The 26,656-nt window shown below is 44.2% G+C and overlaps 1 protein-coding gene and 1 long non-coding RNA gene across 5 annotated transcripts in view; one reads left to right on the top strand and one right to left on the bottom strand.

Annotated features, from left to right (window-relative positions):
• Positions 1 to 26,656, top strand: part of PCSK6 (proprotein convertase subtilisin/kexin type 6) — a 106,618-nt gene that overhangs the window by 21,172 nt on the left and 58,790 nt on the right. For all 4 annotated transcript variants that reach the window (XR_013979214.1, XM_080980337.1, XM_080980338.1 and 1 more), the window contains exons 2-6: positions 5,957 to 6,061; positions 13,736 to 13,846; positions 15,277 to 15,420; positions 17,899 to 17,975; positions 21,057 to 21,145. Coding sequence is in view for 3 of the 4 variants with exons in the window: in XM_080980336.1 (XP_080836462.1) it covers positions 5,957 to 6,061; positions 13,736 to 13,846; positions 15,277 to 15,420; positions 17,899 to 17,975; positions 21,057 to 21,145 (526 nt within the window). In the remaining variant the exon portion in view is untranslated. The remainder of the gene's footprint in view (positions 1 to 5,956; positions 6,062 to 13,735; positions 13,847 to 15,276; positions 15,421 to 17,898; positions 17,976 to 21,056; positions 21,146 to 26,656) is intronic.
• On the bottom strand, positions 713 to 10,685 carry LOC308462770. The gene is made up of 4 exons (XR_013979334.1): positions 10,275 to 10,685; positions 8,197 to 8,290; positions 3,614 to 3,680; positions 713 to 1,412 (listed from the first exon to the last, which is right to left on the bottom strand). It is a non-coding gene; the product is annotated as an uncharacterized lncRNA (long non-coding RNA).

Below are 26,656 nucleotides of genomic sequence, written 5' to 3'. Positions count from 1 at the left end.
ATTTGCCAGCATTCCGCTGGGTGAGCCCTGGAGTTGCTCTCATTTGCTCTGAGGTTTCCCAAGCTGTACCTGGAAATAGCAGAGCAAGGTGCTGCTTGTTTCCAGAGCACTCCCACCCTTGCAAAGAGATTGAAGTGCTCCAACAGCAGGGAGGAGCACTTCAGTCCACTGTGATGTTTCCAGGGATGGCTGTGGAAACATCAGACCAAATCAGAGCACCTTGTTTCTGGGCTGCTTTAATCCGTTTGCAAAGTGAAAAGAGGGTTAGAGGTCCCCCTTTCAGTGCCAGTTTTGCCACTGGTAAAAGGTGAGGTGATGGCGGTGCTGGGCTGGGAAGAGAGCCCTTTAAAAGTTTTTTTGTCCCTCTGATCTGCTTCTGGGGCTTGGGGTTATTTTTTTCTATTCCTGAGAAGTTTGAAAGGGTGGAGTGGACCTTGAAAGATTTTCCATAAGTTCCACTGCCCCCATCCATGCTAGAGCTCTAGATCTGAGTGGGGATGATAGGGTAAGGTAGCCTCTGTGTGCCCATGTGCTCTATGTGTGGCAAGCTTGTGGTTTGAATAGCATGCAGCCATTAGAGGATTCAGCACAATTCTTGGGCCCAAGAGGTTAGCCACCTCTGATCTATGGCATAATCGAAAGAGGGTGATAAAAACATGTAGCTGATGATAGCAAAGGCAGGAGTAAACAAAATGACCTGGCAAAATCTTGCTAACAGAAACACACAGATTTATCGTAGCTTCACAAAACATGGGGCTAAGTTGGTGCAAGGCATAAACAAGTTATCCCAGTCACAGCTGATGCACGTGGCTGAAATGGCAGTCCACCAAAACTTCATTGCAATACCGGTAGAAGTGGTGCTGCAGAGACATGTTGGGAAGGGCGAAGGCTACTGGAAACCCAGTTGTGATGTACAAAGCTGGCAAGTTGGAGAGAGGCTTTAGAGTTGCAAGTTCTGTCGCAATGACTAGGGTTTCCCAGTAGGTGTAGGAAAGAGCACAGAAAGCAGACTTAAACTAGGTCATGTTACTTGTTGATTAAGCTCAATGGTGTCTGCTCTGACTGGCAGCAGCTTTCCAGGGTCTTGGGGAAAGGACTTTCCTTATCATTTAGTACCTGCTCCTTGCTGCAGCCATCATAACAAGGGCAAAGGGTTCAGCTCTCCTGCACTCGCACCAAAGGTCCAGTCCAATGTTCTCTCTCACTCTCTCTTTTTCTCTCTTTCTCTGTGTATGCATGTGCACCTGCTCTTTACTTAAAAACCACTTCATCAGTTGCTCCTTGTGTGAATGTTCCTCAGTTAGATCACCTCCTGTAGACCCTGGTATTCTCTCCTAGATGTTGTAGGTAATAGATCAGGCCAGTGGCCCAACTAGTCCAGCATTCTGTACTCACAGTGGCCAATGAGATGCCTTTGGGAAAACCACAAACAGAACCTAAGTATAACAGCCATTTTAAGCAGGACATCCTGGATTTACAGAAGCCACCCCAGCTTCTGATTCTATTCCCGGATGTCCCGTTTTGGCTCACCTTGTTCCTGCGCGCCACCCACTTCTCTTCTTCTTCCGGACCCAGGCCCCAAATACCTGGAAGACCACCTCCTTCCCAACAGACCCCCTTCAGGTGTTTAGATCAGCAGAGGGGGGCTGGTTTTAACCTGCAGCAGAAGTATGTGCTGTACGAATGGTCAATGCACAATGATATGCCCTCCAAATAGATGCCACTGAAAAAGACTTCATGAGCTCGGCAAGTCATTCGGAGCACAGCCTCTGTAACCATTGTTCATCTTTTGGATGGGTGGAAGTGCTGCTGAACATAATCAGCCTGGGAATTTTGGAAACTTACTGCTGGTTGGAATTGTTAAGACTTAGGTGAATGGATTATAAGATTGATGTGGTGTATGTAAGGCAACTTCATAGATCCATCTGAAGTTACTGGTACACTTTGTTTTTCCTAAACCTCTTTTTTAATTTTGGTTTTTATTGCTTCCTATCCTCCAGGCTAAATATAGATGTTTCTTATTTATAATCTCCGCTTTCCAGAGAAGAGAAGCCAAGTCTAAGCAAGAGCAAAACTTGCTTCTGAAACTATATAGTGATGGTTCTTGGCACATATGAATTGTCTTCTATCTGGGCCGGTGTCTCTGATATTTATGTGGTTTCTTAAAGGAGGAACACCATACTTTACATGGGCTAGGAGCCTTCTGGCTGCTCTGTAGCAAAATAATAATAAAACAAACCAAGAGATGGATAATTCTGGTGCAAACAATGTCTCTTATGAAAATAGAACGGCTGTCAGTCTGATTTGCCTCATTTCCCTTTTTGGAGTTGTGAAAAGATTAGAGCTGCAATGTTTAGTAGAGCAATTGGATATATGCAGTGCTTTTTTCTTCTTAAAAAATGTTTAGGGGTACTCTCATTAGGACTCAAGAAAATCACCATTTTATAGTTCAGATCGGGGGAAATAAATACAAAGTACAATACAAAAGTACAAAGATTCACAAAAAGTTTAGGGGTATGCGTCCCCCAAGAAAAAAAGCACTGGATATACCAATGTAAGAACAGGCTGCTTCAGAAAGTGGTAGTTTCTCTTTTACTGTAAATATTTAAGTATCCACACCATATGTTCAAAACATCATACGTTGACTCTTTCTTATTTTTTTATAGACAAAAAAGATGCCTCTGTCATTAACAGAAAAAATTTACAAATATCCAACACAGGCAGGAGACAATGTTATATTAGAGTTAACGGCATAAAACTCAACACCTGCGCATTTCAACCACTGTGGACCTTACAGAGAAATGTATACGGTCACAAAAAAACATCAGTCAAAATAGCATTGTTCTTAGAGAAGCAATTCACGCAGTAAAATATACATTATGCATTGAAGGTTATTTATTTTATTTTAATTCTCATTATTTATAATTTATAATTGATTAGTTGCCTAATATTGCAACATCTGGGTCCGTGCTTCCCAAACATTTCTGGGGCACATTCCAGCCAGGCAAAAAAACGCAACCTCCACCCCAGAGGTTCCCATCCTTGACTTAGTGGGTCTGTGGGAGTGTATAGGCTGCTGTGCTGAGCTAAGCCAAGGTTTGGTTTAGCATAGGAACAGCAGGGGGCTGTTCCACTGTCCCTCAGACCTTGGGGGGGGCGGACTATATTTTGAGGGGGGGGGGAATGAACAAATTCCTATGCCCCACAAATAACCCACTGATGCATTTTAAATAAAAGCACACACTCTACTCATGTAAAAACACCAGGCAGGCCCCACATATAACCCAGAGATGCATTATAAATAAAAGGACACATTCTACTCACGTAAAAACACACTGATTCCTGGACCGTCTGCGGGCTGGATTTAGAAGGCGATTGGGCCTCATCCAGCCCCCGGGCCTTAGTTTGCCTACCCATGGTTTAGCCTGTTTTCTGAACCAGGGCTTGCGGCTAAGCCCTTTCCTCACTAACCATAAGCTGTAACCTTGCTCCTCTTGGGGAGCCTGCATACTTCTGCATGTCCCACTAAGCCGCTGTTTGGCTTTGCGTGATGTACAAACCAAGCCAATATAAATGAAGATTTAACATGCCTGAGCAAACAAGGAAGCCTTACCTTGGCGCTGAAAAGACTGTTGGTACCAGTCTTCTGAAATGGAGCCTGTTGCAACATGCATGCATATCTAAAAATAAGTATAGAAAAATAAGTATTTTCCTCTTCTTCTGCACTACAGTATTGGTTTATTTCTTTCAATACAGATTTAAGCAGAATTAATCACAGGCGCTTTAGTGGATTCATCAAATACGGCTTTAATCAAGTGATAGCTCTAGGAAAGATGGCTCATAACAACTTGATTTTTATTTTTTTAAGGAAGAGGCTGTATTTGGCTTGATTCTGACATGTGCCAGTGGTTTTCTCCCCATTGAGTTAAATTTGTGATTTACAGTGCAATCCGGACCATGGTTACTCAGAAGTAGGTCCTATTGAATTCAGTGGGGTTTTCTCCCAGCTGATTGGAATAGGATTGCAGACTAATTCTCTTAAACCAAGGCGGGGGAACCTGGGACTCTCCAGATGTTGCTGGACTACAAATCCCATCACGCCTAGCCATTGGACATGCTAGCCAGGGTAACAGCATCTGGAGGGCCAAAGTTTCCCCGCCAGGAGACAATTGCAGGAAAATCGCAGCCGTCACTTTTGCGGCTGCCTGTATCTGGAGACCTTGAGCACCGTCTTGGCAGCATCACCAGATGCTGTACTTCATTGTGCATTTTGTCAGAATAAGTGCAGCAGGCGCTGCTGCCATGGCACAGCTGCACGGCTCTTCGCCTGCGTGATGTGTGTGCACCTGTGAAGGGCAGATGGTTTCCTGAGGATTTTGGTTCCAAGAACGCTGGAGGCTGTTTTGGACCAGGCATATTCTGTTGCTATTAAGTGGTGGGGCGGGTGGAGGGGAGGCTGTATGCATTTCGGAAGTGCAGTTTTCACATTTTATCTTTGGCCCATATGGTGAGCAGGAGATAAGAGACCCCGAGCTCATCCATTCACATATGCCTTTAACCAGAAGTGGAGACAGATGGGTCATGCAACTGAGATTCTGCTCTGGAAGAGGTGTAGCTCAGTGCTTTGCATACAGAAAGCCCCAGGTTGCATGCAGAAGCCCTCTAGCTTCTCCAATACCTTAGTCTGAAACCTTGGAGAGAGATGCCAGTCCGTGCCAACAAAAGCAAGCCAGATGAAACAATGGTCTGATTTAGGGCTTGTGCACACTTTTGCTTTTGTTCTGAGCTTAGAAAGCATGAGTCTGATTACGGTAGTTTTCTGAGCAGTTTCCCCATGCTTTCTAGGCATGGATCTGAGTGGTTCTGCCTTTGCCACACCATGCCGTTTCCCCCCCCCCCCCCGAAAAACCTGAGATTCAGGTGCTAAATCAGAACAAATGGTGATCCATGGAAAACTTGATTGCCATTTGTTCCGATTCAGCACTAAAACGTGGGTTTTCCCCCTGGGGAAAGTAGCGGGACAAGTGGAAGTGTGGAGGAGCCCTTAGTGAACCAGGGCTCAGCCAGATCCCTTTGCTCCCATCTTTGATACTGCCCACATTTTGATATGATGATAAACCATGCCTACTCTGCCTCCTTCCTCCTTGGCATGACTGCAAGGCGGGGTGTGATGTTTAATTAATTACATGTGACAAACTCTGGTTAATGTTAATTCTGTTCTGCTTGAAAAAAGTCCGCTGTAGTTGTGAAGCTGGCTTGTTTCAATAAACTGTAGCTAACGTTAACTACACTTTGAGGTGCGCATGTAACACTAAAATGTGGCTAGTTAAAATTACCTAATCCTTATGTAGCCAAAATGAGGCCAGCCACATAGAAAAGGGGGAGATATTGTTTTGCAGAATTCAGAGGCGAAAACTGAAAGGTGTGGAAAATGCAAAGCAGCCAGTAAGGATTGTTCTTGTTGAGTGGCCTTGGAATGCTGCTGGACTATTGGTGGGAGAGGTAGATGGAGTTGGAGTGGGAACGGAATGGAGTCTCCTGGAGCCGAGCTTGGAAAGTTGATACCCTGAACAGGAGCTTCCCATCCTGCAATGTTTTGAAGGTCCCACTTGAACTCTGAATTCTCTTTTCTGGAGGGTAAGCTGCTGGCAAGGGCTGTCTTCACCTTGTTCTGCCTGTGAGCTTCCTAGTGGTATCTAGTTGGCCACTGGTGGAAGAAGAGATGGACACTTGGTCTGACCTCTGCAGAGGCTGTTTGAACGCCTCCTGGCGACCAAATGCGTAAGAGGTTTAGCTGTGTGAAATGAGCATCTTTGGTTGCTTGTTGAAACTTTTCCTGCCCGAACTGAATGCATTCCTTCCTGGTTCTAGTGTGCTGTGAAAGAACATGCAGCTGTTCCTTATGGTCCTCATTGCCTCCTGTCCTGACACCTGTTCTGTATATTGCTCATTGCAGATTGGCAGCCTGGAAGACTATTACCACTTTCACCACAGCAAGACGATTAAAAGGTCAACGTTCAGCAGCAGAGGCCCACACAACTTCCTCAGAATGGATCCAAAGGTACAGCAGGAAGCTACTGGTGTCAGGTCTACTTTGCAGGCTTGTCTTGCATTAGCAAGGGACAAAAGGCAAAGGGAACTCGGTGAAAGCCCAAAGTACGCTTGGCGGGAAATCACCTTTTTTATTTAACTAGCTTTTGGGTGTGTGGGTATGTGTCCTTAAAACCAGCAAGATTAAATATATGATTACCATAATCCCAGAGTTAAAGGTAGGCAGCATGAAATGATGATGGTATATATCCCCAAATATATTGCCTATGAAGCCCCTTAGGCAAATGCCATCTTGGCCGGGGCATCATTGGGTCAACCTTGATGGGCTACACCAATGATAGTCAACATGGTGCCCTCCAGGTGATGTTGGACTCCAACTCCCATAAGTCCCACCTCACATGGCCAGTGATCAGGAATGCTGGGAGTTGTAGTCCAGTATCTTCTGGAGGGCGCTGCTTTGGCTATCCTTGCAATATGCCTGCCTGCAAACTATACTCTCCAGAAGTCCGTGCAAATGAAAGTCAAACGAAAGGTTAACCCACCGTAATGGCGGATGTTTTGCTAGACTATAAGATTGGGATAACAGTGGGCCCCTAGGTTTTGTAGGGCAACTTTATGTGGGGTTTACTTTAAGTCATTTATTTGTATTTGCTTCAGTTTGTAGTACAGTGCTGTAAGTTGCCTTGGGGTGACATTCCTCTCTACAAAAGCCCTTTTAGTTGGCAGAAGAAAAGCTTTCCTCTGGGCCAGAACCATTTTAGTGGATGATTAAAACTGGGGGCATGAAACTTGTGTACAGACAGTGGGCCTACCCTGAAACAGTGTCATATAGAATGCATTTTGTTCCAGTGTGCTGGCTGGGCCCCATTTTTAACCAAGGTGGCAGGCTGAACCTTTCGAAACTGCATTTGATTTTTTGATTCTGCGGAACACTGATTATGAAGGCTGCTGGTCTACAATACAGCAGAGAATGGTGCTCTCCGACCAATTCCGTATTGCCAAATGTAGCTTCCAGACGTGTGCACATACAGCAAACAAATCAACCCATGTGCCTTCCCATTCAAATATTTGAACTTATTCGCTCACTGTCTAACAAGCTGTAGATAATTCTTGAATGTGCGCCCATATTGCATCAATAATAGTTGACGATGGCGTGGGATTTGGCGGGTGGGTGGAAGAAAGAACAAGAATAAACAAACTGCAAGTGTCTGAACATCCCACCAATTGCGAGAAAAACTGATGGCTGGTGGTTTTTTTGGTGTTCTAATTAAGTTTTCGAGCCCTAGGGGAGCTAGGGCGAGGGAAGGGTATGAATCTATATCTGAAATGGAAAAGCACGCATTTTAAATTAGTCTACTTGATGCAAACCAAATGGTTTTTTTAAAATTTAGTCTATTTACCTAGTCGTATTGATTAATACGGCATGCATACCAGACATTTAAAGACCCCCCCCCCAAAAAAATAATAATGGAGAAAGTGATTTCTTAAGGGTGCTGGGAATTGTAGCTCTGTGAGAGGTAAACTATGGTTTCCAGGATTCCTTTTTTGGGGTGGGGTGGGGATGCACTTCAGATGTATGGCATGTATGCAACCTAACAGTTTGCAAAATAGAGCACCGCTGTATTTTGGGTGCTTGGAGCTAGGCTGGATTCGTAATCCATGCCTTGGTGTTCTCCCTTAGCAGATCACTTGGGAAGTGTTTTGCTACTTGACTGGTATACCTAATGTGTATGCATGAATATGCTAATAGTGGTGCTAAAGCAAGCCTTTAAACAAGTCATGCCGCCTTGAATTTAACTGGAAAAGATGGAACTGCATAACTTAACGATTTGGGGGGGTGCGTGCGTTGTTTTTAAAAGTTTAAACCTCCTAGTCAACTAAGTGACTTGGTGCTTTTAAAGCTGAAAACTTCTCGAGTTTATTTTTGTTTTTATATAAATCTGCATCCTATTTCAGAGGCTCCCTGAACTGGGCGATCTTTTGCCAATGAAACTTGGTAGATCAAGCGGCTTTTCCCACAAGCTTTGCAGTTTGTCTCTTTCAATTTACCTAGACTTCCTTGATGAAGGGAGGAGAAAATGTTCTCAGAAATGTGTGGAACTTGTTAGCTTTAAAATATTAGGAAATGTCTCTAGTGCTACTTACTTCTTTTTTTCCAGGTCAGTTGAATCAAGTTCTGAGGGTGGGGCATGGCATCTATATCCCACAAGTTCTATTGTAGGGCCAAGCTGTTGCAATACTGCATATAGACACAGAAAGCAAACACAGTTGGGGATATCTGTCAGGGCAGCTGATCGTAATGCTAAAAAGCACCAAAAACCTTCAGATTTCTGACAGGCGTGATGAAAAAGGAAGAAGAGTTTGGATTTGATATCCCGCTTTATCACTACCCGAAGGAGTCTCAAAGTGGCTAACATTCTCCTTTCCCTTCCTCCCCCACAACAAACACTCTGTGAGGTGAGTGGGGCTGAGAGACTTCAGAGAAGTGTGACTAGCCCAAGGTCACCCAGCAGCTGCATGTGGAGGAGCGGAGACGCGAACCCGGTTCCCCAGATTACGAGTCTATCGCTCTTAACCACTACACCACACTGGCTCTCAAGAAGAGGGAACTAGGAGGGAAGAGGAAAGCAAGCAAATACTGGTATCAGTTATTAGAGCAGGGGTGGTAAACCTGTACACACCATAGGTCAATATTGGGCCCGAATTGGCCCATGTAGCTATTTTCCATAAATCATGCCCACCTGTCCACTGCTGGGTGACATCAGCTTCACCAGCACATTCCCTGCAGCCAGCAGGATTGAACCCTCCACTCATACTTGTTCTAGAAAATCTTGCTCAGTTTGGCTGTGCCCTCAGGCACCTGTAAATTGTGACCCCACCCCCAAGGGTGGAGAGATAAGAAGCTGACCTGCAGGCCAGAAAAAGTTTCCTGCCTCTATAACTGATCTTATAGTGACCCGCTGGAATGGCCACCCAGATGATGGGAGACCAGATGACCACTGGCCCCAGATGATGCAACGGGTCAGCTTTGCTTGCAGATGGAAGCATTTCTGGAAGAGCTATCTATTATTGCTCTTTCTAGTAATGATCTCAGCTGGTGAGTGGCAATGGGAAGCTGCCCATAGCAGCTAGGGCAACCCAGTCAGATGGGCGGGGCACAAATAATTTAGCCAAAATAAGAGTAGGATGTAATAAGGCATTGTTTTTCCATCCCGCCTTGTGGTCTTTGGATTCAGTGCTGTTTTCGTTCCACTGCATTTAGTCTTCTGCCAAAAGCTACATTATTTGTCCCGCTGTTGGCCATGGCAAGATTACATCATTATGTTACCATATCCATGTCAATGCAAAGAAAACACCGTGAACAGATTGTTTGTGGACTGAAAGGGACAACAACTGATCATATTTTCTGGATTAATTTCTGTTCTGGACATGGGGGCAAAAATTGCAAACATTGGCAATTTCTACTCCTGTTTCCATTGGAATTTTGCAGCATCTCTAGTGAGGAGAGTGGGGGTGGAACTGGTGTCCTTTTCCTTTCCCCACCCCCCCAGAGAATTGTGGGAAGAAAATAATGCCCAAACAGCCATCTTTCCCTTGTCATTTACATGCAATGAATTGCAAAAGCCTAAAAGCATCAAATCGGATGATCGTTCTACATGCTATTCTGCTGCATCTTCTGTGTTGGAAAATCATAACAAATAAAGACATCCCAAAGGGATACTCTTCATTAGCATTACATCATGATGAGGGCATCTTGTTTTAATGACTAGGCTGAAGTTTTAGTCAAGGTTCTGGGTTGGATTGGCTTGGCATTTTCGTTGTTTTCCCTCAAGTGAATTGAATCACTTTCCTGGTTTATACATGTGTTTCGGCCTACGTGTTGCAACATTTAGGCAGGGTTGGAAGTAGCCCAATAAACCAGTATGCCAATTAGCAAAATGCAATTAGCCATGCAAGATTTCCTTCTCTTCCTGGTGGGCGTCGCTACGGATGCATCTGGAGGCAGTGCCGGATCTACACATTTTGCTGCAGGGGGCAGAAGTCTGCACGGTCTGCTACTCGCTTCTCCTGCAGATTCACGTCCTCCCCTCCATCACCCCTGAGAGAAGGAGGCCTGCGCTGCCCCATGGGATTCTGCCACCCAAGGCAGCTGCTTCAAATCACCCCAATGGGCACCAGCCTCCCCTGGAACTCTCTCCCTGTGGAGGTGTATCTCGCCTCACCTTTTTATAGCTTCAGGCGTCTGGCCAAGGCTCGTCTTTTTGGGGGGACATTTTGAGGAGGAGATATGAGGTTGTCGCTGCTGTCAGTAACTGTCACTCATGCGGGCCTGCTCAGTCTTCCTTACGCACAACAAAATTCAAAGCCACCATCTCTTGTTCTGCATTTATTTACAGTGGTACCTCTGGTTATGTACTTAATTCGTTCCGGAGGTCCGTTCTTAACCTGAAACTGTTCTTAACCTGAAGCACCACTTTAGCTAATGGGGCCTCCTGCTGCTGCCGCACCGCTGCCGCGCGATTTCTGTTCTCATCCTGAAGCAAAGTTCTTAACCCGAGGTACTATTTCTGGGTTAGCGGAGTCTGTAACCTGAAACGTATGTAACCCGAGGTACCACTGTATTACATTTTTACCTTGCCTCTTCTCCAAGGAGCTCAGAGCGGCGCACACAGTTTTACTCCTCGACCTCACGTTTATCTTCTCAACAACCTTGTGAGATTCTTCTTAGGTTATGGGGTTATAATCCAGAATGCGGCTGCTAGATTGGTGACTGGGAGCGGCCGCCAGGGCCATATAAAACCTGTCCTGAAAGACCTACATTGGCTCCCAGTATGTTTCCAAGCACAATTCAAAGTGTTGCTGCTGACCTTTAAAGCCCTAAATGGCCTCGGCCCTGTATACCTGAAGGAGCCTCTCCACCCCTATCATTCAGCCCAGACACTGAGGTCCAGCTCTGAGGGCCTTCTGGTGGTTCCCTCACTGTGAGAAGTGAAGTTACAGGGAACCAAGCAGAGGAGGGCCTTCTCAGTAGTGGCACCTGCCCTGTGGAATGACCTCCCATCAGATGTCAAGGAGATTAACAACTATACAACCTTTAAAAGACATCTGAAGGCAGCCCTGTATAGGGAAGATTTTTTTATGTTTCTGGAAGCAGCCCAGAGTGGCTGGGGCAACCCAGTCATATGGGCAGGGTACAAAAAATAGAATTATTACTATTATCAGTGGTAGTATTCATATTATTAGTATTATAAGGGAGTGACAGGCCCAGTGTCACCCAGTTGGCTTCATGGCTGACTGGGGATTTGGACCCGGGTCTTCCCAGTCCTAGTCAATCACTGTAACCACTACGTAACACTGCCTCTGCTTTGTTGTTGGACATGAAGCCCACTCCCTGTATGTGAAGCTGGTACCCAAGGGGTGTTGGGGTGAGACAAGGTTTACGTAACGTGTCCACCACCTCTGGCCAAATTGAAGAAGGGGACAGCAATAAGTCCTAATAGGTCAAGTGATTTTCCTTGCTGAATAAAACCTTCTGGGTTAGGCTCGTTTGCTAGGCCTGATTAATTAGACAATTGTGAGTGCCTTTTAGCAGACTTCAGGCTGCCTTTGCTTTGTACTGTACTAACCATCAATTTCCCCAGTCCCATCCTGCTCCCCAGCTTGACAGGAGCTGTGTGTCTTGGCAGGAAATAACCTAGACAAGTGTGTTATGGAAATACTATATTATTCTCATCATCTTAAACAACATAAGAGAGAGAGAACCCCCAAACCCTGCTTTTAATGCCCCCCCAATCAAACCTTTGAGGTTTCTTATATTTCTAAGCTTCTGAGGCTTGAAGGGGTGAAAGTGCCGATAATCCTTTAAAACAATAACTCAAGAGTTGGTTGAGCACATTAAATGTCTGGTTCACGTTGTTTCTCAGCTCTTGCGTTTCAAAAGGTCACAACCGGCCTTCCCCCACCCAGGGATTCCTATTTATTATTACAGAAACTTTAGGCTAATCTGTGTGTCGGAAATGTTCTCCCTTGCTGAGAATCCACTTCAGATCCTTTGAGTCCCCTCAGGGGTCCTTCCCACCTTGGAGACTAATCCCAGATTTTCATGACTCCTTTCCTTGATGAAACTGTCCTTGTAAGAAGCTGGGGATGTGGAGGATTAATTCTCTTATGTACTTGAGCAGGGAAGTTTGCATTAATTCAGTGGAGTTGTATTATAATTCCGATCTGTTCCGATGAATAAACATTTGCTTTAAACCTCATACTTTTGGTATACAGCATGCCTATAATCTAATTTATCTTGTTAATGTTCTGTGGAGGGGTCTGTACAGCTGTGGAACATCTGCTCTATCAAAAGCTACTTCAGAGCAAAGGGGAGCATTCTAGAATTTTTATCTCGACTTTTGTTATCAAAACTCACTGAGGCCCTTTTAACCGACTTTCATTTTTCTTCTGTGGCGTGTGTTTGAAGTAGGGTTTTTTTTGTTTTGGCTCTAAGCACCCACTGCTCTTAAGAATTACGTTGGTGCTTCTTTGTACTGGGATTTGTTTAGGTTTAAGAAGAGAAACCCATTAAAAAATGGCAAAAACCGGAAAAAGGCAGCCGGTTACTTAGAAAAACAGTATGCACAGGATGAGCAGCTTGAAACTGCTTTTAATTAGACAAATGGCCTTGATGTCTAGTGTCATTCTGATGAGGTTAAGATAGGCACCTCAATAAAATGGAAAGGCGTTTTCATTGCAGGCAATGAAAGCAAAGGAAGAGAGCACTTTCTGTGGCGAACTTTTGTAGAATTCCCTACCTCTAGTAGGCCCACCAGACCTCTTTTGTTGTTTTGAACAGATTAGTAGCAAACAGTTTTTTGGTACTGTTAGGGCTTGTGGGTAGGCATGGATACGTTAGGCTTTGTTAATTAGCTAGGTTCATTAAAAGAAAAAAAATTCTCAAAGGTTTATTTCTTCTAGCATAAGAGTACAAGAATAGTTAAATCAAACAGAATACAGAGAAGCCTGGGTCGAATTATTCCCAAGAACAATACAGTATTAAGATAGGGAGATTAATGCAACAAAATCATATCTCTACATATTTTGCTTGCAAAATCGTCATACTGTACACAAAAAAGCCTATAAATCTAGACAAAGTCAAGTTTCAAAACAACAGATACTGATTAATTCAATTGCAGAAAATGTTGTTAGTTCGTATTGAATGCTTGCTGGGTGAAAAAAGATGCATATTAGGTTGTTAGGTTCATTTTTGATGTTTTAAGGTTTTGTGCATTTGTATGTATATTATTACTTTCAACAACCTGGATGATACACAACGTTAGTGAGAGTCAGAGTAGACCTAATGTAGAGGCCATTGATTTCAATGGAACTTCTTTTGATATGATGTGTTTTCATAATCTGGGCATCCCATTTTTCTGATTTGTGCCTTCTTGTTTAATTGCCAGAAAGAACAATTTGAATGCTTCCTTTATTGTATTTTTAATGTTACAATTTATTCTCTTAATCTTTGTGAGCGTATGTTGTTGGCTGGTCGTACAAACAGAGTTAATAAGCAATTTGTGAGCCATATGGCAAGAACTGGGATTTAGATGTCAAAGCAAACAAATATTTTCTTATTGATGCTGCTGTTAAAAAACCCCAAGCATTCCTGTGAAACACTGCTATTTAATTATTTTTCTAGGTAAGGTGGCTGCAACAACAGGAAGTTAAACGAAGAGTCAAAAGACGCGTTCGGCGTGACCACCATTTTGTTTCCTTCAATGACCCACTCTGGCCTGAAATGTGGTACATGGTAACTATACATTCACTGTGTGTGTGTGTTTTCGTATTATGCATATTTTGGGAATCCTGCAAAAGTCTTTTGGCATCACAGAATCACACATTCCCTCCACCCCCTTCCACTGCTGTTTAGGAGTGGCAAGACTATGAGGGTGAACGTGTGTCCTAATGTGGCCCTCCGAGCTTCTGTATCTGGCCCTTGCAACTCTATACCTCCTCTTCCCAGTTTGTGCTGCATTCACACGGCAGTTTATTCCATTTCTTCACATTTCCCTAACTGTTAATTTCCACGTTGCATTTGAGCTTTTGCACAATGTAAAAGCCGCCTCTGGAAAACTAATGCCACACAGAGCATGTTTAGCACTCATTGTTATTTGATTCCAGAAAAAGTGGCTATTTATCTTTAAAAATATATTTTATTCATTGAAAATCAGGATAGTGTATACAAAATACTCTAAATCAGCAGAGTGCAGTCAATAAATTCAGCCTGATACAATATCACACTTTATACAGATTGCCTTTTAGAAAAGATACAAAGAAGAAAAAGAAAAAAACTAACAAATAAAACTACCGACATAGTAAGCAGGCTTAAGTACAAATTAAAAATAATCATAACGTAAATGTCGACCCAGGTCAATTTCCCATTTTGCTCATTGTTGTTGTTTAGTTCTTTAGTCGTGTCCGACTCTTCGTGACCCCATGGACCAGAACACGCCAGGCACTCCTGTCTTCTACTGCCTCCCGCAGTTTGGTCAGACTCATGTTTGTAGCTTCGAGAACACTGTCCAACCATCTTGTCCTCTGTCGTCCCCTTCTCCTTGTGCCCTCCATCTTTCCCAGCATCAGGGTCTTTTCCAGGGAGTCTTCTCTTCTCATGAACTGGGATTTTGCTCATAGTATTCCTTATAAATAAAAATAGGATGTGAAACCTAATCTTAGATGCTTCAAAATGCTTAGATTTGTGTGCATTAAGTTGGGTTACAAGTTAAAAACCTATGCAGCTGGTTCTGAAGACTTGGCTAGTTGCTGTTTACAAGGCTGCCTTCGATTGATGGACAGAGCACATCACAAGGCTGGATGGGACATTTAAACCTCCTAGCTTCTAGGGGTAGCCTTGGCAAGAAGGACCAATCCACTGAATTTGGCTTTCTGCCCAGGAAGCTGTCTTACACTGAGTTAGACCATTGTTCCATCTGAATCAGTACTGTCAACACTGACAGGCAGCAGCTCTCCAGGGTTTCAGATACTGTTCTCTCCCAGCCGTACCTGGAGATGCCAGGAGTTGAGCCTGGGAGCTTCTGCATACTAAGCAGATGCTCCACCACTGAGCTACAGCCCTTCCCCTATCCTAGCTTTTAAACTTGCTTGTTTAGCCGTGCGGAGTGTTGCTTGCTGGTCTGTATGAGGAAGAAACGGCTAACCGACTGCTGCCTTTGCCCTCAGCACTGCGAAGACAACAACAGCGACTGCAGGTCAGAAATGAACGTCCTAGCAGCCTGGCAGAGAGGATATACTGGCAAAGACGTCGTGGTAACCATTCTCGACGATGGCATAGAGAAGCACCACCCTGATCTTGTGCAGAACTATGTAAGTAAAGCTGGAGACCCTTGGATCACCTCTTTTACACTAGCCCTCAAGACCGCAGTCCTATACAGTCATACCTCGGGTTACAGATGCTTCAGGTTGCGTTTTTCCGTGTTACGGACGCGCCAAAACCTGGAAGTACCGGAACGGGTTACTTCCAGGTTTCGGCGGCTGTGCATGCGCAGAAGCGCTAAATCACGCTTTGCGCATGTGCGGAAGCACCAAATCGCAACCTGCGCATGCGCACACGCGGCACTGCGGGTTGCAAACGCTGTGGGTTGCGAACGTGCTTCCTGCATGGATCACGTTCGCAACCCAAGCGTCCACTGTAAAATGGTGCTTGGAAGTGAGTCCTATTGAACGTGCTTCTGAGCAAAGGTTGGAAATTGGTAACTTGGGCTTTGATTCAGTTATGTTCTGCATTGACAGGAGACTGCCTATGGACCACAAAGAATCATAGAACTGTAAAGTTGGAAGGGACACTGTGGATTGTCTAGTCCTCCAACCCCCTGCAATGCAGGAATACGCAGCTGTCCCATCCAGGAATCGAACCTGCAACCTTGGTGTTATCAGAACCATGATATTTGAATAAGTCAAGGGTATGGGAACCTGTGGCCTTCCAAACGCTATTGGACTCCAGCCCCCATCAGCCATAGCCAGCGTGGCCGACGGGGAGGAGCATCTAGATCAGGGGTCAGCAACCTTTTTCAGCTGTGGGCTGGTCCACCATCCCTCAGATCTTGTGGGGGGCCGGACTATATTTTGGAAAAAATATATGAATGAATTCCTATGCCCCACAAATAACCCAGAGATGCATTTTAAATAAAAGGACACATTCTACTGTCCTTTTACACGCTGATTCCCGCACCGTCCGTGGGCCAGATTGAGAAGGCGATTGGGCCGCATCCAGACCCCGGGCCTTAGGTTGCCTACCCCTGATCTAGATTATCAGAAAGACTGACTTAAGGGCATTAAGAAAGGAACCCTGTTGGTCTTCCCAGGCACCCTCCGGCAACTGGTATTCAGAAGCAGAGAATAGCCATTGTAGCCACTGATGGCTTTATCCTCCATGAAATTGTTTGATCCTCTTTTAAAGCTCTCCAAATCGCTGGCCATGGGAGCAAGTTCCATAGCTTAAATATGTGTTGCACAAAGAAGTGCTTCCTTTTCTCTGTCCCAAATCTTCCAACATACAGCTTCATTGGATGCCCACAAGTTCTAGTGCTATGACAGAGGAAGAAAAACTTTTCTCTATCTACTTTTTTTCCGTGCTGTGCATTATTTTATAAGCTTCTGTCATGTCACCTCTGGCTCACCTTTCCTCTCAACTAAAAAGTCCCCCTTGCTGCAGCCTTTCCTCGTTGATCATTTTGGTTGCTCTTTTCTGAACCTTTTCCAACTTTGCAATATCCTGCTTGAGATGAGGCAACGAGGACTGCACACAATATTCCAAATGCAGCCACGCCATAGATTCATCTGATAGGTATCTCTCCAAGCACAAAATAAGGGAGTGGCTCAGAGGCCTCTGTGTCATGCATGGGCCCTCCGGACCATAATCTCATTTCAGGATTTTTTTTTAAAAAATAAACAACTAACCAACTAATTTAATAAATAAAATGCCACAGCCCTAAATGAATAACTCAAAACAATTCCCTCCCACCCATACTCTAAATTCATTGTATTGTCTATTGGCTTCCATAAAGGAGACAAAATATCCTGTGAGCTGAACTAAGCCGCTGAGGAGAGTTGGGTTTTTTTTAAAAAAAAAACAACAACATTTTGTTGAATTTGCACGCTTACCTGCTTTCAGAATTGGGCTGGACATCTGTGAGAGCACGATGAAGTCAGCGCTCTGGAATTGACATTTGCTTGATGCTTACTGGCTCCTTATAGCCTCAGATGAGGAAATGTAAAAAATAGGAATGCCCGGTTATCAGATTGAATCCCTGGCGTTTCTCATTAGTGTTAATGGGGCATCTCAAGCGGCATGTGGGCTTTTCATTAAAAGTGCTGTTGTGCTTTGTTTGGAGAGCTGAATGTGCTTTAAAAGCCCCGCTTGAATTTTTTTTCTTTTTGACCAAGCCCTCTTCATCACCTAGAGCAGAGATGTTCGTGTCAGCCCAAGCAAGCATGGCCAATTCTCAGGAGTGGTGGGAGTTGTAGTTCAGCAACATTTAGAGGGCCACAGGAACCCTACCCTTGTCCTAGAGTTTTGCTTCTTTTTCTGGCAGAAAAAAGGCAGAATGGGGGACCTCATAAGAAGCTACCTTTACATCAGGCCCAACCTTTTGCCCCATATAGCCTAGTAATATCTGTTGCAACTGATAGTGAGTTTTATTAATTTAACATTTATATCCTATAAACTGTGTTGTTTGTAAGAACCTCTATGCTGCCAGAGTGTCTCTTGTCCTGGTACAAGCTTGTTCCTGGCAATCACTTCTTAGTTTGTCTAACGTGAACAACTCCCTCTGTTTCTTTCAGGACCCTCGTGCAAGCTATGATGTCAATGGGGATGACGAAGACCCAACTCCACGCTATGATGCCAGCAATGAAAACAAGTAGGCCTGTTTTTTAACACTGACTTAATGCTTTAAGGGGTGCGGTCTGCACTTAACCTGAACCGAACACCAGCTGCCACCTGTGCTGTATGACGGCATATGGGCACTTTGCCAAATTACATTTTGATATAGATTATAGTCCTTTCTGCACAGATTTATAAAAAGAATGGATGAAATTCAGCCTTGAGCTAACATGATTGTTCCATCAGTGCAGGCATTTTTGCTTTGCTAGCCGAAACAATCTCCCCTCTCCTTCCCTGCCGCATGCTGTTCTGGGGTTTCTTTTGACCCGCCAGAGCAGATGGGGTCGTGCAAGAGTGGAGAGGGAGACCATGTTTCACTAGCAGGAATTTGGGCTAATATGACAAATAATTGTGCAGCCTTTGAGTATATTTTTGTCCTTTCAGAGTCTGCTTTCCCCATTTCTGTAAAAAATAAATGGCCAATTATGTTAACTTGAACATGAGTGTATATATATATGAGTGTGTATATATATATATATACACACACAGTCGTACCTTGGAAGCTGAACGTTCGACTTCCAAAATGTTTGGAAACCAAGGCGTGGCTTCTGATTGACTGCAGGAAGCTCCTGCAGTCAATCGGAAGCCACGCCGAACGTTCGGCATCTGAAAAATCGTTTGAAAATTGGAACAGTGCCTTCTGGGTTTCGATCGTTCGGGAGCCGATTTATTCAGGAGCCAAGGCGTTTGAGTTCCAAGCTGCGACTGTGTATTTAGAGGCCACTCATCCTCCGAGACCCTAAGATGTTGTTTGCTTAACGTTTGTGTAAATCTGGCACTGGGAATTATAGTGGAAAACACCTGGGGCCATCAAGGTGCCAGGAAGATTGTGGCCTCTTTGAAGGCAGGGCTCTGGTGCCTGTGACAGATCTCCAGTGACCGGTTGCTTCCTTTTTGTGCTGGCAGCAGCTACTTCTGCCTTTGAGGCTCTGAAACCCCCACTATAAAAGAGGTCATAACCCTATCCACACCTTGCCCCTTTAAAGTTAGTGATCCAGTACAGACATGATCTGACAGCTGTATGGTTGTTGCTGCTGGGCCATCTATAATACATGGTACATTACAAAGAACAAAAGTACTGGTCCCTTTCCTGAGGGGCTTGTGAAACAGAGTAAGTGGAGAGAAATAGAGACAGGATAAAGAGTGGAATAAAAAGAATAAAAGATGGTTCTAGTTACATGTGCTTAAACCCAAACCCTACCTGCACTGTATATTTAAAGTAGCTGAATATACTACTTTATTTTTTTAATAAAGTATTTTATCGTTTTTTAAGAAAAATACAAAAAACAAACCAAGTACATTCGGACCTGGAATACAAATTATGGTAACCGTACAATCTTGTGTATCATACCACTTAAACAGTCCTGGCTTCTCCCCAAAGAATCCTGGGCACTGTAGTTTAAGGGTGCTGAGAATTATTAGGAAGACTCCCATTCTCGTCACAGAGCTATAATTCTCAGAGTGGTCCAACAGTCTATCCTTCTTACTAGGGAACTCTGTAGTAGTAGTAATAATAATAACAACATATTTGAAGGCGCCAAAAAATGCTGCATTCCCCTCCCCTTTCCAGATAACTTGACCTGTGTTTAACACCTATAATGCTTCTGATTGGAAAGAAGGGCGGGATAAAACTGTTAACCATAAATATAAATTGATAAATAATAATAATCTCCACTATCACTTGGAACTCAAACCATGGTTTCAGCTTCCAGATGTAATGGCAAACCATGGTTTATGGCCACTTGGTTTGCTTTGCACTCCAGCTTTAGGTGAAGTGGCCAAAACTGCTCAGTCAAACCAAAACTAAGCTTTAGACTAAACCATTAACCATGGTTTGGTGTAACGTCTAACTTGGGATGCTATAATGGCTACATCAAGTGCAGAGCTCCAGCTCCACCTCCACTGCTGCGTCCCACCTGGTGTTGAGAGAGTTGCCTGTGATTCCCTCACAAGGGCAAGTTGTGTGGTGGAATTCCCAGATGGCTGGCTGCAGTGCAAAAGCAGTTTCCAAACCGGCAGAATCCAAGCCAATAATTCATTTTTATTTGTATTTATTATGGAGGCCTTCTGTGAATTTCTCTCTTTAATGACACTAATCCTCTGAGCACTTCATTAATTCGGGGGATTAGTTACCAAAAACTCCTGCACACTTCTGAAAACTCGCAAGAGGCCAGGGTTTCCATACAGGGTTTCCACTTCAACACAGAAAATAGAAGGGGTATTTTCATCATGATTTTTGATAAAGAACTTTCCCACTCTAAAACACTGTAATTCCATTAAGGTCAGTGTACGTTTATTAGGTGTTCACAGTGTACAAACTGTGTACACAAGGTGGTTTAGCTGTACACTCATACTGTTATTCACATGTAACGTTCAACTAGCATACAGTCTTGTGTACCTGTGTACACAATATTTGAGAGGTACAAATCAACAAATCACACAAACACTTGTATATGTGCAGAGATAGCATTCATCAGAATGGAGTGGTAAAGCTTTTTCTGAACTGAATTGCTTGAAGATGAAAATCAGGCTGTTGCATATTTCAATGCGTCCCCATTTTTTTTATTATTTAGAAAAATGACAGTTCAGACACCACCATGTAATGTTTGAAGTGGTCTGGAGTCATGGCACCAAATAGATAGATAGATAGATAGATAGATAGATAGATAGATAGATATTTGGAGGGGGGATAGAGGGAGCAGACTGCATGTGGGGTAAAGCTCAGTGTTCCCTACACATGCAGTCTGCTCCCTCTATCCCCCCTTCAAATCTATCTATCTATGTATCTATTTGGGAGTCGAACGGAATCCGTTCCAGAAGTCCGTTCGACATCCAAAACGTTTGGAAACCAAGGTGGAAGCTCCTGCAGCCAATTGGAAACTGTAGAAGCCACGACGGACGTTCGGGTTCCAAAGAACATTCGCAAACCGGAACACTCACTTCCGGGTTTGCTGCGTTTGGGAGCCAAAACGTTTGACTCGCAAGGCGTTTGACTTCCGAGGTACGACTGTGTTTGATTTCTGAAAGAGAAATAACATTCTCTGTATTCTTTCCCCAGGCATGGCACCCGTTGTGCCGGGGAAGTGGCAGCGTCAGCGAACAACTCCAACTGCATAGTGGGAATTGCATACAATGCAAGAATTGGAGGTAAGGAAGACGTTTCTCTTCTGAGCATGGTCTGCAATCAGCTTTTCTGGAGGGCTGATTTGAGAAAGTAGCACTGAGTGTTGGCCCTCATCACACCTTTCCGAGGGCTTCTGGCTGACCCCTGTTGCTACAAATATTCCTCATCCACAAGTCTCTTTTTTGCCTCTAAATCTGGCATTTTGGGGGTGGGTCTTAAATTTTTACCTAAGAGACACAATTCTCTAAGCTCTGCTATAAATGCTCCATGCCTTTATCTAAACCACCCTGGAAGTTTTGCTGAAGGGCAATAAATGAACATAGAACAATACCCACAATTTTAGTTTCTACAGATTAAGTCCTCCTCTGCCTGCACCCTAAGGTCCTTAAGTAACCTCACAGCTTTCTTTATGCTTCCTCTGAAATGTAAAACCCCTCATTAGGGCATTTTTGTTCTTTTCCTGTGTAAGAATTGTGTGGTGTTTTGGTTCCTTTCTTGTGCAGTTTCGTAAAGATGTCCCTGGTTTGTTAGGGCTTGCCCACACTTACTTTTCCTCCACTCTTTCCAGGCATGGCCTGCAATTTAAAGCTCTGTGTCTGAACACCACTTTTAAGTCTCTGGAACTTTCCCTGTGAAAACCTGCTCTTTAAAGCTCAATTGGAGCAAATGTGAATCTGCAGGAAACCAGCATTGATGTTCTGTCTGATTCAGCTTTTAAGAGTGGAAATTTTGGGGCAAGGAAATTTTGGGGCAAAAAACCCACCACCACCACCACACAGACATGGAGCATTAAAGCACAGACCTCTGCCTGGAAAAAGAGCAGGGCAAAAGCTAAGTGTGGAAAAGCCCTTATTTCTGCTACACAGAGGTCAACCTCCATGTGGGAAAAAGAGGTGTGCGTTGGAATGGTCAGATGAGAGTTACAGCAAAATTCTCCTCCCATACAAACATATGAATCTCAGAACCACAAGAAGCTGCCTTATACAGACAAGGTTCTCTCCCAGCTCTACTTGAAGGTGCCAGGTGTGCAAAACAGGTGCTCTGCCCCTGGGCTAAGGCCAGGATAACAGGGGTTCCAGAGCTAAGGACTGTCAATTTTGTAAGTGAATCTGTTAGTTTCAGTTTCTCATTCCCCCAATCTTAGTTCAGTTCTCCACATTTCCACATCCATTTTGGGTGGTGGATTTTTTGTAAGCACTCATGAAAATTCATCAACATTTTAGTGTGAATTCCTTATTTCAGCGTGAATTTTTTCTAATGCAACTTTGCCTGATGAACGTATTTTTCCCCACAGCAATTCCCCCTAAAACAAGGCATTTCAGTGTGCTGTTTTCACCAACTTGTGCATTTTTATGGATACTACCTGTATATTTGTTTTTGCACACATCACTTGGCTGGAGAATTGTATTGCAGAATTCAGAGTAGTGTGGATTTTGAAGGATGCTTGTTTTTCGCTTCTCACACTGTTTTGGAAAGTGTGAATTATGTAGGTTCACTTTTAAATTCGAATTCACTTGAATTTCTCCCCCACTGGTAGTGGGAGTGCTTTTGTGCGTTAACTGAATATGAAATTATTGTATTTTTGCAATGCTGAATTCGCTTGCTCTTAGATCTTTTGCACAGTAAAGGAAATTGAAACCTCTTCTGTTTACATCTGTTGACTTCCACTGACCTCTCATTCCTCTCTTCCACTGGACTGGGAACATTTTGGAGGTGCAAACTGGATGAATGTTGACAGGGAAGTTCCCTTCCAGCTAGGCAGCTATCTAACTTGTTGCAACTGAATAACTTTCGCCCCTATAATCCTCTTGTTCCAGTGCACAGTGCCAGAGGAGGGGCTGAAAGGGCATGGTTGCGCCTTGGTGAGAACTCTGAGATGGAACTTGTCTGATGTATCCAGAGGAGGATTTGTGTTTCTTACTTGCTTTGCGTGTTAGCATTTGGAGTTGCACGCTCAGCAGAAACTGCATACAGAACCCCTATTGGGGCAGCACACTTTGCCCTGGATACAATCCCACCAAGTCTCTGGGTTTAGGAAAATAAGAAAGCTGTGTTTATTAATGGAAATACATCTTTGATAGTAAATAGCTTAGTTCCATTTAACAATGGTAGAGATCCTTTGGGCCATGTTTCCTCTTGCATCTAGAGAGCTTGAAGTATGTCTGCTCTCATGAGGGAAGGAGGTGTGGAGAAGAAGAAAATAAATAGGAAGTGAGGTCAACAGTCTAACACTGAAGGAAGATCTACAGGTCAGCACAAGGACAGTCTAGGAATCTTAGATGTTCCTCTCTCTATCTCTCCTTTCTTATGAAGATGCATCAGCTTATATGAAAGCTGAGTTGCACACTGGCAATCCAGAGCATGTTGAGCTACAGAAGTAACCACTGCAGGCAGTTTTCCATCTCCTTTTGAAACACCCTTCTCAACCTGTTGCCCTCTGAAAGCTCTTCTATGCTTCTGCTTGTCCTGCCTCTTTTGCTGCAGGAAAACCAGTTGTTTACCACTGATTTGGAGCACACATCAATTGGACTTTCTGCGGGTTGCCATTTGCTCCGATTCATTGGTAAAGAGCAGGTTTTCCTGGGGAAAGTGGCAGAGCAAGCAGAAAACCTCTCGGATCCATGCGGAGATAGGGTTGCCAAATTTCAAAAAGTAAAAAACCAGGGACCCCCCCCAATAAATGTTGAGTTTTTTGTTTCGTTTTGTTTTTTGCAAAAACACCAAACAAACAAGGCAAAGCGCTGCCTTTTGAAAATTCATCCTGTACGTCATTTCTGCCTTTGAAATCACAGTAATGTCTGGAAAAATTTGGATATATGGCAGCCCTATGAGTAGACAGCATGGGACAAGTAGGACGCATCCTGAATATTGCTGGACTACAACTCCCATCACCTCTGTCCATTGGCTGTGCTGGCTGGAACTGATGGGAGTTTAAGCCCCACAACATCCAGAGTCCTCTAGGTTGGGGAAGCCTGTTAAAAAAATAATAATTACCCAGCCAATTTACCGTATTTTTCGCTCTATAAGACGCACCAGACCACAAGACGCACCTAGTTTTTGGAGGAGGAAAACAAGAAAAATATTCTGAATCTCAGAAGCCAGAACAGCAAGAGGGATCAGTGTGCAGTGAAAGCAGCAATCCCTCTTGCTGTTCTGGCTTCTGGGATAGCTGCGCAGCCTGCATTCACTCCATAAGACGCACACACACACCCCCTTACTTTTTAGGAGGGAAAAAGTAGTCTTATAGAGCAAAAAATACGGTATTTATTTTTAAATTACCCAGCCATTATTGATTATTTTTTTTAGGGGGTGTGGGGAGCATTGTACATTTTGTGGATTCACCAGAAGCGAATCTAAATAGATTGCTAAATACTACAGCTGGTAAGGACTAGAGTTGCCAGATCAGCAGCATACCAACCCTGAGATATTGGGGCTGAAACGTGAGACGTAGGGTGGCCCCTGGTGATGTTAACAGGATAGGCCCTGGAGACAGGGGTTAATTGGGAGAGGTGAGCACAAGAGGGCAACCCCAGCCCAAGTGTCTATGCTATACAGTAGTACCTCGGGTTAAGAACTTAATTCGTTCTGGAGGTCCGTACTTAACCTGAAACTGTTCTTAACCTGAAGCACCACTTTAGCTAATGGGGCCTTCCGCTGCCGCTGCGCCGCTGGAGCATGATTTCTGTTCTCATCCTGAAGCAAAGTTCTTAACCTGAAGCACTATTTCTGGGTTAGTGGAGTCTGTAACCTGAAGCGTATGTAACCTGAAGCGTATGTAACCCGAGGTACCACTGTAAGTTATAGCCAGCTCCTGCTGGGCTAAAGCTTGCAAGCTGGACGCACAGCGCCTTCTTAATATATATATAAGTTGAAGCCACCCTTGGCCACCAGCAGATTCACCTGGAGGGGACCAGACAAACTTGGAGACTTCAGGACAGACCTGGCAGTCTGGTAGCCCTTGTGAGGATTGTGCTCAGCTTGATGGGGAGTCCTATCTGCCACAGTCCAATTCTTTTTCTTTTGCTTTCCGATCTCTCATTGCCCTTGCATTTCCTTCCCTCTTCTTTTCGCTTCTGCCGAGGGCACAGTACATTTACCGCTCAGTAACAAAAAGGGGATGCCAGCCCATCTTTCTTCCTCACACTCCCTCCTTTAAAGCTGTGCGCCTTCTGAAGCTTTTATTGCTCGCACCGTGGGAAGTGGCTGATTTATTCCTTCTCCTTCCCATCTCCTCTCTTTAACCTCTACTTCACTCTGACAACCTATAGATTCCCCCCGCAGTTTGGGCTTCTACTCCGGGCTTTGATTGTTGGCTCTGCTAACTGCGTCGGATGTTGTGTGCTTGGGAATTAAGGTGATGCATTTCTTGCTTTTATGCGTGCCCCTGTTAACTTTAATAAGCCTGATTCACAGGCATTGGCAGGTTGATTCAGAGAAAGAAAAGTCGGGAGTGTGGGAGGGGTAAGGCAGCTAGCCACAGACCAATTTTAAACTGCAATACTTGAACTGAGCCTTCACCAGACATGCAAAAGAAATTGTGTTACCTTAAAATAGGGTCCTAATGTCCCTGGGTACACCAGATCCTTTCTTGATCTTTCAATGTTATTTATTTCACTGCTTGGTTGTTTAAAAAAAGTACTCAATGTGGTTCAATTCGCAGGACTGAATGTGGATTCTAGCTATATTCAACTGGATCATGGCTAGAATCCTTCCCAGGATTGGGAAAAACCTGCAGTCAGGGTTTCCAATTGAAGATAGGATTAGGTACATAGGAAGCTGCCTTATACTGAGACTTCGTCTATCTAGTTCAGAATTGCCTGTACCATCCTTTCTCAAGCTTGAGCCCCCAGATGTTGTTAGACTACAACTCCCATCATCCCTGACCACTGGTCCTGCCAGCTAGGGATGATGGGAGTTGTAGTCCAACAACATCTGAGGAACTAAGCTTGAGGAAGGCTGTTCTACACTGACTGGTAGTAGCTCTCCGGGGTTTCAGATGGGATACTCCCAGCCTTACCTGGAGCTGCCTGGGACTGGATCTGTGATCTGCTGCACGCAAGGCAGATGCTATACCACTGAGCTGTGTCCCTTTCCAGTGCAGTTAGAATCCTCCCTGCAGTTCAGCACACAAGTCAAGAGAAGAGAAGATAGGTTTGGAGTCAGTGCACGTGTTCCAGTTCTCTCTACCCAACTTGAGCCCTCATACTTGAAGCAACTTCCTTTCGTTTTTAATCCAAGATAAATTTGGGGCAAACTCTGCTAAAAGTCTCAAAATAGTTAAAACAGCTACAGATTTGTCCTGAATAAGTTCACATCTATGCTGCTGGGAGATAGTTGAGTTAACCCTTACCCTTGTGCTGTTTTCCTGATCTAAATCTCCCACCTCCAGCACCCAAGTTGCTATTTGCCACAAGCAAAAACACAGCCTGTTGGCAATGCAACTTATGTGGGCATTCCTAGCCGCTTGCTGAAGCTCACAGTGTCCTAGGTAATGGCACCACCAGCCCATCCGTGCCAAATCCATATCCTGTTAT

This window comes from Podarcis pityusensis (assembly GCF_964106645.2).
Source record: "Podarcis pityusensis genome assembly, chromosome: 14".
NCBI classification, from domain to species: Eukaryota; Metazoa; Chordata; class Lepidosauria; order Squamata; family Lacertidae; genus Podarcis; species Podarcis pityusensis.
This window is presented reverse-complemented; position numbering and strand designations above follow the sequence as displayed.